Genomic DNA, 12,218 nt, shown 5'->3' with positions numbered 1-12,218 from the left:
TCCACCCCCGGGAAACATCGATTGGATGGGCGAAAATCACTCAGTGTGTATACACAGAGTGATTTTCAGCCCAGCTATTTTCCCCGTCATTGCTGTCCATACACTTTAGGCAAAAATGACAAGTGTGTATGCACCATCTACCTTTCGCTACAGCCAAAATGTATGCAAGTGTAAGTGTTTATGTATCCCAAATACAAGTAACGTTACAGAAATAAAGTGCTTAAGGCACTGAAGACAAAAATATTTGCTGGGGCACTCTTGTTGTAGTAATGTTTTTTTTTTTTTTTTTAAATTCAGTCTGGTTTAAATCAATTGTAATTTTATTTTTGGTACTTGTGTATTTGCAGGGCGCCCAATTAACATACGATAGGGAAATCGCATTGCATCGCATGGCCCGTTTTAATGCCATGCGATCTCAGTAGTTAATATGGTACTGTACTTCAATATAGGTGTGTGTTACGCAATTAGCGGAACTGTGCTGTCAGAATTAGCGTAGGCAACGTAAATGGCGTAGTCATGCAGAAGTAGTGTTCCCGCACCCTGTCAGATTCAGTCTGAGGTAATTTACTAACAGGAATGGCTGCATCAGAGAGAGCTGCAGGAGAAGTGTCAGAAATGGCTGTTCAAATATGTCCAGCTTGCCCAAGACGGAGGAGGCTGTCCTCTTCTTTCAGCAGCTCAATCTGCTGCCGCTCACGCAGAAATGTGTGAACGGGCACCCGATGTGGGTATCTATAAAAGAAAGCATGTGGTACTGCCACAATAAGGCCTGTCACAAGAAGGTAAGCCTCAGAGCGGCGCACTGGTTTCCGGGAAGCCGTTTACCCTTCCTCACCCTTGTCTGCTTTATATATTCGTGGGCGGAGGAGAGGACAAGTGTGGTTTATTGTGATCGTGAACTGCAGATGTAAAATAAAACCGCAGTGCAGTATAATGGATTAACGCGTGAGGCCTGCACTATGGACTTAATTTCACAGCCCCATAGGCAAATTGCCGGTCCCGGCAAGGTTGTAGAAGTCAAGCGGAAAAGCAATGTGGGAAGGATGCTGCCTCAGCAGTGGATCTTTCGCGGGATTTGCAGGGAGACTGGTCACTGGTCACTTCTTTGCGACTCCAGTCAAGAAGCGAGATGCCACTACATTGATGGCCATCAATACATTTGTAGCTCCAAAATAGATGATCTATTCCGATTGTTGGCAGGCCTACAATATGGAGCGGCTTCAGCAGGCCGGATATGAACACGCGCGTGTGAGCCACAGATTTTCCTTTGTGGACCTGGAGTCAGGGGTTCACACGCAGAACATTGAGCGGCAGTGGGGGGCATGTTAATGGTGAAACAAGCGCCAAAGAGGCACGTTATGTAAAAATGTGGAGTCCTACCTGGAAGAATTCATGTGGCGGAAAAATCTGGGCGCTAATAATGCATTTTGCCGCATTCTACATGCACTGGCGCTGCTTCCGAAGGCAAATGCACGGTCTTCAGAGCGACTCTGTTATTCTTGTTTTTTTCTTAATTAATTCTCATTATTCTTGTTTTACTTGATTTCTGTTTATAAATGTAATTAATGTTATATCTTTTATTAATTATTAACTACAATTAAAGTTAATTGTTAACACATTGTCATTACTGTGTGTCAGATGTACATGGAAGGTGTGCATGTGTTCCTAGAACACCCCCACTATCCACGCGACCCCGTCGTGTGGTGAGCGCAGCAAGTCCTCCCGACCTCATACCCCCACTATCCACGTCAGTGTGGAGTTGATTTTATATAGAGCCCGAAGCGGTGCGAGGGGACGCGGATGACTTTACATGTATTCCGCGTCCGCTCACCACGCTTCTGGCTCGGTGGCTCACTGCGCTCACCACACTACATAAAATCAACTCCACGCCGGCATGGATAGTGGGGGTATGAAAAGGTCGGGAGGATGCATTCCGCCACCGCTCTCCATGCTTCGGGGTGATGTGGATAGTGGGGGGGTTGCCTAAAAATCTTATTGCATGTCATTGCAGTGTATAGTTAAGTTAATGGCATGGCACCCTATAAAATCGCATGCGATTTTGTGTGAGGTGCGATGGCATGCGATGCGATAAGCCCGGGCGAGAGACCAGTGAATAAATTACTTTGGAAAATCGCATCGCACGGCACTACAACGGGACACGAGATGTGATGCGATTTTCTTACGCAGAATAGCTCACTAAGCATTTTGCTTAGTGGGTACCCTGGTACTACACAAGTACCTTATTCTGCTAGGGTATGTAAACTTATGAGCACAACTGTATGTGACAGGGGTGATAGGCATAATACAGTATGTCACAGAAGGGGTGGTGCGGCTATGGAAGATCAGAATGCATGACATGATGACAATGTCAAGACACGCTGCATAAGTGATTAGGGGATGTTTTGGTGGCTAACGACACAAATGTAAAACTGCATTTTATTGCCTGTGCGGAACTACAGGTCTCAGGATGACAGCCTCTCTCATTAGGTTTGTAATTACAGTGTGCATAATTGGGGAATTCTCTCACTGCCACAAGCAAACAGTTATGTTTTGGTGCCAAGGAAAGGCAGTTATGCTGGGTACACAATGGCCGACATATTGGCGTTCAATTGAATAGCTGATCGATCACTGGTCTGTTGGGCCAATATGTACCAACATAGTCTCTCCCCTTGCGATCTGTAATAGGGTTTCGAAGATGAGGTAACTTCCCTAAGTGGTAATATCACATGTAACTGTGGAATACTGATCACCAGACAACACCTGAATATAAATAACATACGTCGGTTTGTTAATTTAATTTTTATCGCGATATACAAGGTGATTGAAGAGCCACAGCTCATGAAGGAGAGAGCGCATGCAGCTCGAGTGCCGTGGATTGGCCATCCCTGACATAGAACCAATCCAATTGCTAAGCTTCATACAAATGTATTTTCTGTTAGTTAAAACCCGGCTTTCAGTACTTCAATCCTGCTCCAGGTTTGCACTCTTGTGTTAAGGCCTATTTAAGAGCTGCACAAAAATGTGAAACGTTGTCTTGGACAAATGCAATAGAAAGCAGGAAAGTGTTGGCTGTAATATCCCATCTGTGCCGTGAGATGACAGATTGTACATGAGCGCGCGTACATACGTACACACACACACACACACACACACACACACACACACACCCACCCACCCACCCAAGGACAGCTGCCACAATGCACACACTGACTCTATATATGCTTTTATAGACAAAATACAAGAGACACCGACTTCTTACCAGTATCGTTTTATTTAGTTTCAGCTAGTTAAATTCAGATAGAACATTGACATGTTTCCTAATAGACTTTTTTCACTATTATTTAATTGAAACACAAATTGCAGTTGTTCACTGTACAACCTCATTTATATAATCACATTTTATTCAACCCTGCATTAGATCTTATTGCACATACTGTACTCGGATTGTTTTATCTAAAACATTTCACAAATACATTATAATTATGTTTCCAGTTTGTTCTCTTTAATAATACTATGAACATGAATACAATTTGTAGAAAAACAAAAACAAAACAACCCTTAATAGACTGAAGCTTTGGTTATGGTCATTTGAAAGTTAATGTTCTTTGGTTACAAAAGAAATGCCATTGAAATAAAGATGGTGTACAACAATAACGAGATCCTGAAATACGATTGAACTCTTAAGACATATTGCTGGCAGATTTAAACACAAGGCAAGTATAAAATATGGCACGTATTGCAAAATATAAATGAATGATACATAATGTATTCCACCGTCATCTATAAATTAAAGAAAAAGTAGTAATGGGAAGCAGGGTAAAGGATAAGGAGAAAAACAGGGGGTAATTAAGTATATATCATAAAAAATGGGGTTCAAAGCCACTGCTTACTGGTGATGGAGGCAATAAATATAAAATAAATCAGATTTAACAATTCAATATTGCTATGATAAATACAGTGGTCGGAACTGCCTAGAATTCACGTATTTGAAAACTCAATGTTAGTAATATATACCCGAGTGAGAGCAAAGGTATCAATTGTCACTAAAAATAACTGAACCACTTCACTACATCAATAATAAACAGGAATAAGCATTGAATGTCAAGCTGGGTATACATTACACGATTGGCTCCACCGCCGATATCGTTAACATTATCGGTGGTGCTCCCGAACATAGTGCATACACACTAAACAATATCGTTCAGTGACGTCACTCGAACCTCCTCCCCCCTCCAATTAACATACAGTCATTGACTATACAGTCAATATTTGAATGAATGTTCAGATGATGGGAGGGTGGGGGGTAGTGAACGACCAGTGGGATAGCACATCACTAACTATATAGTGTGTACACAATAGTGTATATGCAGGATAATATATAGTTAGCAATATCTTTCCCGTGCATATCGTTTAAAAAAAATCATATAGTGTATACGCACTTTTACTCATGCAGGATACAAATGTAACAGGATTTTATCTCAAATGTATCAGTTATATGATTTCTTACTATTGTAGACAAAAGTGCTAGAACACAATATTTTTAAGGAACGGTACGTTGTGTAGAGCACCTCAAAAAGTGATGGCACAGTAGGTAGAGCCAATTCACTAAGTACAAGAGGACTAAAAGGATTAAGGTAATAAAAAAAAATAGGCTGTTCTTTACTTTAGCTAGTCAACAGGTTCTCAAAGTAGGTCCACAGGACCCCACACAGTGCAGGTCTCATCACAGAATCAAGTGAAATAATTAGCTCCACCTGTGGATCTTTTTAAAATGTGTCAGAGTACTGCGTGCACCTGTCGGGTGACCTGGGGAATGTGAACTGTGTGGGGTGCTGAGGACAGAGTTTGAGAACCAATAGGCTAGCCAGTACCACAAGTTTCCTTTATCTATCCTGTCTAGTAGGAACTCTATGTTATTCCATCATTCTGATGGGTTGGTAATTAGGTGTCAAATAATATATATGAAAAACATAAATAAGACTTTGCTATGCAAAGGCATATATTACCCCTGTCAAATTACATTAACTAAAAGAAGGTACACACATTATTCTACATGCGTAGGAAAACTATTTCCAGTATCCCAGTAACACGGACTCAAAATAATAGAACGATCTCTGAAAAGCTTTTTCATTTTGGCCTGTATTGCCACGGAGCAGTTGGATATCTGCTGTTATGTAGGTTGTGTATGTGAAACACATTCCATGGAAATCGCTAAAAGTATATGAAATGCCCATCGTGACTCTGAATTTGGCACAACATTGAAGAAAAAAAAGCAGTAAATTATAATAGTTCCAGATTTAGTGAAATGAACTATCGAATAGAATGACTAAGGCTAGGAACACACTATGCAGTAGATCGTTCAGCTGAGATATATACTGCGAGTGCTTGGCTGGGTATGTACAGTATATGCATCTATGAAAGACATCGTTTACATACACATCAGACCACTCGTATAGCACAGCCGATGCCAATATATATCTGTACATCTGCCCGTGTGTGTGCTGTGTACTTGCCAACTGCACGATATATCAGAATCCATTAACTAGGTTACAAGGGGGCGGGCATATCCAAAATGTCTGCTGGCCAGACATAAGGGGTCGGCTGATTGGCAAGTGTGTATGCACAAAATTGTTTGTGCATGAATCTTACCAATCGATAGATCCATCAGCTAAGTGTGTACCAAGCCTAAAGCTTCAGATCTGTTAACGGTTTTGTCTATAGACACAATAAATGAAAATATTATATATTCTTCACATTGTAACAACTCATTCTGAAAGTACATTCACTCGATTTATACTGGTTAGTATCAGTCTCTCTCATTCATTTTAAGCTAATAACTTTTTCTATTTACAGCACAACTCACGCATTTAGATCTACAGCACAAACCATATGTTCCATTTCCTGGTCACTTTAATAACTACTTTCTTCATCCCAAAATTAGCACCAATAGACTTCAGAAGGAATACAAGGTGATTGGTGAATGATGCCAAGGAAATGACCAGAGTAAGGAAAGAAGGCTAAACACATCTAAAAAAAAAACTTTCCTGACACTACCTTGCATCTATTTGACTAAAGACCACTATTTAAGCAGCACCCCATAGAAAAGACCCAATCATAAAAGACAATCTCACTTAGAAAGAAACCAAAACATTTGTAGAATTCACTCTCACCTTTATAATAAGGTCTGGTGGTTTTCTTTCCTCTATAAGCCAGTATGGTAGTAGAATTTTTACATGACATTATGTATACTGGTCTACTATCCCAGAACTAGCCTCACCCAACCATAGCCATCCGTACAAGGGAGCGGTCTTGGAAGGCTGATGATGCGATTTGTGTGGAATTGTGTAATCATAGCCTTGATCGGTATTGCAATGCCGGTAAGGTGGGCAATAAACAGTAGGGGGTGGGTCTGCAAACTCTACAGCCCTGAACCACTCTATTTTCCAAAGCCACACCCCCTGTTCAGCCAACTTGGCTGCTCCCCCCAGGAAAATGGTCTACTATGCATTAGGGCTGTGGTCAATAGCTGTGGGGTTATCTGCAATTCTCTAGTTGACACAACAGATCAGACCTCTCCTGTGGAAACTATTTATTCAGTAGTGACCAAAGAAAAGAGCAAGGTGGTCTCAGGAGAAACCAAATACCTACTAAAGAGGGTTAAACACATTTCCCAACAAGTATAAATTTGAGAAAGCGCACACATTTATACAGAATATGAATGATGTCCTACATAACTAGATCTTACACAGACACACAAAACAAGTAGATTTAAAAACTAGTAACTATAGAAAACAAGTAGATTTAAAAACTAGTAACTATAGAAAAGAACATCTAAACATCTGGATGTTGAAGGGTAGCAGCCTACAAAGAGCCATAGATCACGCAGCAATGTCCCTTATAAACAGCTACTAACCAAAAGATGTAAAACTAAAAATATGAACATCAGAACAAAAGCTTCCAAAGAAAAGGCCAAAGTATTGTATTTTGAATACTGTATATAGGTACCATACAAAATCTATAGCTATCTTCATTTTAAAAGAATAATTATAAATACAAATGAAACTAGACTTTAAATAAAATTCAATACTGGGGAAACGTCAGAATACCCTTGTCCGAGTGTAGCAATCTTTACAGTACAGCTGGGTAAACTGTACACAATCAATACATGACCTCAAACTACGTCATGACAGTGGCCAAGTATGTTATTCGGCCAAGCCTCCATTATGTGAATGGCAAGGAGATCTGCATGGTAAGGCTTACAGTACATCATTAAAAGACCTTCAAAAGAACCTTTCTATATTGCATATTATTTTTAAACAATATAATTAAGCTGCACAAACTGTTACATTACCCAAAAAGGTGGGATATAGCAGGTCCAAAAATCTTTCTAGAGGTTACCAAATAGACGTGTGTATGCACTCATCTGCTAAGATGGCCAACAAGCACTTCACCTGTCCCTCAAACATATAGGTAGTCAGCCATACATAGTGATCATGAGGACATAAAACAAGCTGAGAAAAGCTAAACAAGGCATAAAATCAAATGTAGCCAAAGGAGACATATGAAATGTAAATGAGTAAATAACCACGACACATAGTAAAACATACCGAAATAAGCAGGTTAGAAGATTTGATGAAGGGCTGATAGTTAAATGAAAGATGCAGGGATTTATGCTGGCTTGGACATTAACACCCCTTTAATACAAAGCTTCTTATCCAGGATATTACCAGGGCAAGCCAGCGCAACCTGGGTCCTGGCTCAGTGTGAAAGGTAGAACTAGGTAATTCAACCTGTGTCTCATTGAAAAGAAGATGGTGGGTGCTCTGTATATGATGACATCCATGAGTGCTCCCATCAGAAGACACTGATGCAGTGTGACACTGAGAACTGTATGAAGGCTCGGATCTGGGTCCAAGGTACATCGTGAAAGGGATGTGACCCAATTTGAAATAGTGTTCAGCATTTGGGTCGGAGCTGAGGAAGCGGTACAAGTAATTTCATAGGTTTACACGACTGTAATGAAATTTAATAAGTGGGAAATACACATCTCCCATGTCCCTGTCATATAAGTAGCTAGGGTTGCAGGTATGCCCATGGTAATTTTAAACTTTTAAAATGTGAAAAGCAGGAATGCTGATTCTACAGTGTGATTCTCACACTAACTGTAGGAAACTTGAACAGGAATGAGTAAAACAAAACAGAATGTCCATAAAACAATAAAATGGCAGCTACCAGCTAAAAATGTAGATTCTTGTAACGGTTATGGTAGAAGATCAGTGATGTCTAGATTAACAATGGCTTGGTCAACCACTAATGGTGGAACGCAACTAGTTAGACGTCTAAAAATAGACTGCAGTCTCTAGATCAGGCATGTCCAACCTTGGCCCTCCAGCTGTTAGGAAACTACACATCCCAGCATGCCTTGCAATAGTTTACGCATTCCCTAATAGCAAAACTGTGGCAAGTCATGATGGGACTTGTAGTTTCACAATAGCTGGAGGGCCAAGGTTGGACATGCCTGGTTTAGATCGACAGTAACAGTAAATCAACTCAAGCAAAAGGTCAACAGTGAAAAGGTCGACACAAGTTTTTCCACATTTTTTGTCGTCTATGTCAACATAGACACTGTATAAATGTGCTGCACTCGCCATGCTTCGGGCACAAATTATAATTGTAAATTATGAACAAGTCTCTTCCTTAAAAAAAAATAGTGTTGACCGTGTTCATGTTGACATTTTGCTTGTGTCGACCTATCAATGTCGATCAAGTGTATGCCTATCATTTTTAGGCGTCTTGCTAGTTGTGGTTGACCAAGTCATTGTCGATTTGGCGACCAGATAAGTCTTGTAACATTCTTTGCCACAGCTGAAAGGAAGGAGCTGTGGTGAACATGGCTGACAGGAAACATTTATTACAAAACTTATCCTAGTCTCACCACTCACTTCTAGAAATGGTGATATTTTGCAGTGAGGCGCAGGCCTCCTTCAGCAGAGGACATACAGTCAGAAATATGGTGTGGTCTACACAATTCATCGTAATCCTACTATTGGATGGCCGCTATATTAAAAGGAGAAAAAAACATTGTTTTATGCTTACATATTCTGTTTATTCAGATGCTTCATTAGGCTGGGTAGTCGGTCTGTTTTGACACATACGCTGCTCAGTAAATAAGGGTGACTGCGCGCTTCCGCGGTCGCTAAGGTTCATGTTCCTCACATCAAACCTAGCGATAACACTATAGACCTAGTTTATGCAAATGAAGGAAGTAACATGACCATTCCGTCCTTCGTTAAGCTTGTAATATGTTCGGGCAATCCGCACTCAAGAGCATTTGTTCCAATGTTGGAACAAATGCCAGTAGCTCCAGTGCATACCAAGCTTTAGTCTAACCGGCCATCAAACAAATTTTTAGCTTAAGACAGCTTGTGCAAAAGAGGGGAACCCACTATAAATAAGCCCCATAGTAGCCAAAAGATTGTTTTTAAAAGGTGCCTATACAGTACATTAGGCCGATGCGGTCACTAGTGTATGGGCAGCTGAAGTGTTTATTGCTACTACTGTTGCAAAATGACACAGTAATACTGTGCAGTTCAGGGGATACAGATGAGAATACAGTGTGTGATTACATATATAGGGCAGCATATCAAAAGACTCAGAGAACTCTCCATTTTCCATTTTTAGGCACACAAGGCTCAGTGGCACTATAATCACACAATAGTAATTCTGCTGGCTGCTAATTGTTGTATGGTATAGATATATAATGGCTATTATCCTAGCATCTTATTAGAATATGCCAAGTACCTAAGTGTATCGGTAGGATAACAAGAATGGATCAGAACGTCTCCTTCACACTTGGGGAAATTTGCCACTGGTAAACCGACTTTCCAGCTCGTAGGTGCATGCCATTTACATAATTAGTGGATAACATTACAGCCTGTGTGTGATGTGGACTAGAAAAGGTTGTACCCTCAGCTACATACTGTAGCACCCTTTCATTCTCTAACAAGGGGGGTGGTGCTGTAATGGACACACTCAAAATCATTTAGTAGAGTGTCTCTGCTTGCTACTGCCAACATGAACAGTTCTCACGCATCAGTCTCTATGGTAGGGGCATGCAACCAAGCCACATCTCAAAAGGGAAGGACAATCCAGTTTGTAGTAGATACAACCAAATTAAATAGTGCAGAACTTCAACTGCGCTGAAATATTCTAAATAACAACATACTAGTAACTTTATAAACCAAGATAAGTCTACCATAAACCGACAAGAAAGCACCTTGCTTCTGCAAATAGAGGACATCTTACATTGCAGAGAATAGGAAAAGGGAACCGATGGGGCATTTGTAGTCACCAGTAGGAATGACAATTACGGGGCATTTTTCAATCTCCGGATTGAAAAGTGATCAATCCTTGGAATCCCGGGATCGGCCTCACTGTTATAAAAAAAAAAAAAAAAAAAAAAAAAAAAAAAAAAAACCTTCCCGTCAAAGCCATCCGCCCCGCACATTTACTTATGCTCCCGTATGGGAGCGGCTGTACTAGAGATTGTCTGGAAATCGGTGGTGCGGCCGGGAAGTGGAGAGCAGCGGTGCAGGGGCCACACAGCTGGGACGGGAGCAGCCCCACATATGCAGTCTAATCCTGGGATTGGAATCTCCAATCCTGGATTCAATCCCAGCTATTTTGGGGTGAAATCCCAGGATCACGTTGATCCCAAGATTGGCCACCCTAGTCACCAGGTTATAGCCTGGTGTTAGAAGTAGGAAATCGAGGTTGTTGGGACTTCTTACAAATCAGTATAGTACATAAGAACGCTTGTTTCTGCATCATGTTACAGGACAGAGAGAATTCACGTAGACAAGAGGTTTATCACCCACTATTTGAACGCATTGCCCGATTCAACTATTACTCAAATTGTTGCGGGCAGTTCTTAGAACCGGTGCACATTGCTTCAAACAACTAAGTGAATTTTGGCAAACAAGATTATTTACCAATCATACATGACCAGATTACCAGTCTGATGTTTTACTCTACAGGTATTAAATCATGTACATGTTAAAAAAAGGCAGTAAATAAACAAATACAACTGTCCCAAACAGGCGAAATAGCTGGCAGCTGGGACAGAATTTCATTGACTGAAATAAGTTTTGTAAATGAAATCAATAAATAAATGCTATATCTATGTAAACCAATGTGGATATGTGCAACAATTTAAATCTGAAGCATGAAGTCTACCCTTTCACAATATAAGACCCCCTGGCTCCTATAGGAGAAACCAACACAGACCACCATCTATTTTTCCATATTTCTGCCACAAAGACAAGGAAACTTTTTTTTTTTTTTTTAACTACAGTATTTTCCAGCAATGTCTAGTAGTAGGTGGCAGCCCACGAGAGCAACAGGGAGCAGTTTGGTCACCATACTGGGAGATGAGTGATGAACAGGCAATGCACAGTAAAATGCAAATTAATGTTTGGTATATACTATAGATGAGCGAGTTCGATTCTTATTGGCAAATTAGCGCAAGTTCGGATTTTTCCAATTGGCCTGTTACTTGTTTTGGATAGCCATTTCAACCCCGCTTTGAGTTCCAAGTAAAACTGAACCTGCTCATCTCTAGTATATACACACACACACACTTGAACCAATAAAAATAAATAACATTGGATTGGTGCTTTCCATTGTGTGGTCCAATAGAACCCTCCCTCAAAAAAAAAAAAAAAAAAAAAAAATATAACCATAGGCAACATTTCTTTGAAACATATAAAACAAATTTGTTACATTATTAAAAGGGTTTAGGACCTGCTTTATTTTTCCTATAAGGTCAATGACGTACATTTCCTGAAAATGCACGGTGCTCCATGGCCGCTGTGTGGATGGGCTTATAACCCTTTATTGAAGTACACTCGCTCCAGACCTGGGTTTTTCTCTTTAATTTGTGCTTGCAGTTCAGGCTCCAGACCCGACACAGACATCGAGCTAAGCAAAAATAAAAAGATTATTAATTAACAAGTGTAACCTTTGAAACTCAAAGAAAAACACAGACTAGAACACTAGGGTTGTAATGGCGATGCAAATCAGTGACAATGATCTTGTGACAAAATAGCTTATGCCAGTGGTTCCCAAACTCTTTTGAATCACGGCACCCTAGAGCATCAAAATGTTTTCAAGGCACCCCTAGGCCAAATGTTTCTTATTGAGAAATTTAGAAACAAAAA

At 40.4% G+C, this 12,218-nt stretch overlaps 1 protein-coding gene across 2 annotated transcripts in view; it reads right to left on the bottom strand.

Moving 5' to 3' along the window:
• Positions 1-3,252: 3,252 nt before the first annotated feature.
• The window catches only part of SFXN1 (sideroflexin 1), a 44,979-nt gene continuing 36,013 nt past the window's right edge, over positions 3,253-12,218 (bottom strand). For both annotated transcript variants that reach the window (XM_083182002.1, XM_083182003.1), the window contains exon 11: positions 3,253-11,979. In XM_083182002.1, coding sequence (XP_083038128.1) covers positions 11,883-11,979 — 97 coding nt within the window. In that variant the 3' untranslated portion in view covers positions 3,253-11,882. The remainder of the gene's footprint in view (positions 11,980-12,218) is intronic.

The sequence above is a fragment of the Crinia signifera genome, chromosome 4 (assembly GCF_055691185.1).
Source record: "Crinia signifera chromosome 4, ASM5569118v1, whole genome shotgun sequence".
Lineage (NCBI taxonomy): Eukaryota > Metazoa > Chordata > Amphibia > Anura > Myobatrachidae > Crinia > Crinia signifera.
Note: the sequence above shows the minus strand (reverse complement) of the source record. Positions and strands in the feature narration are given on the sequence as shown.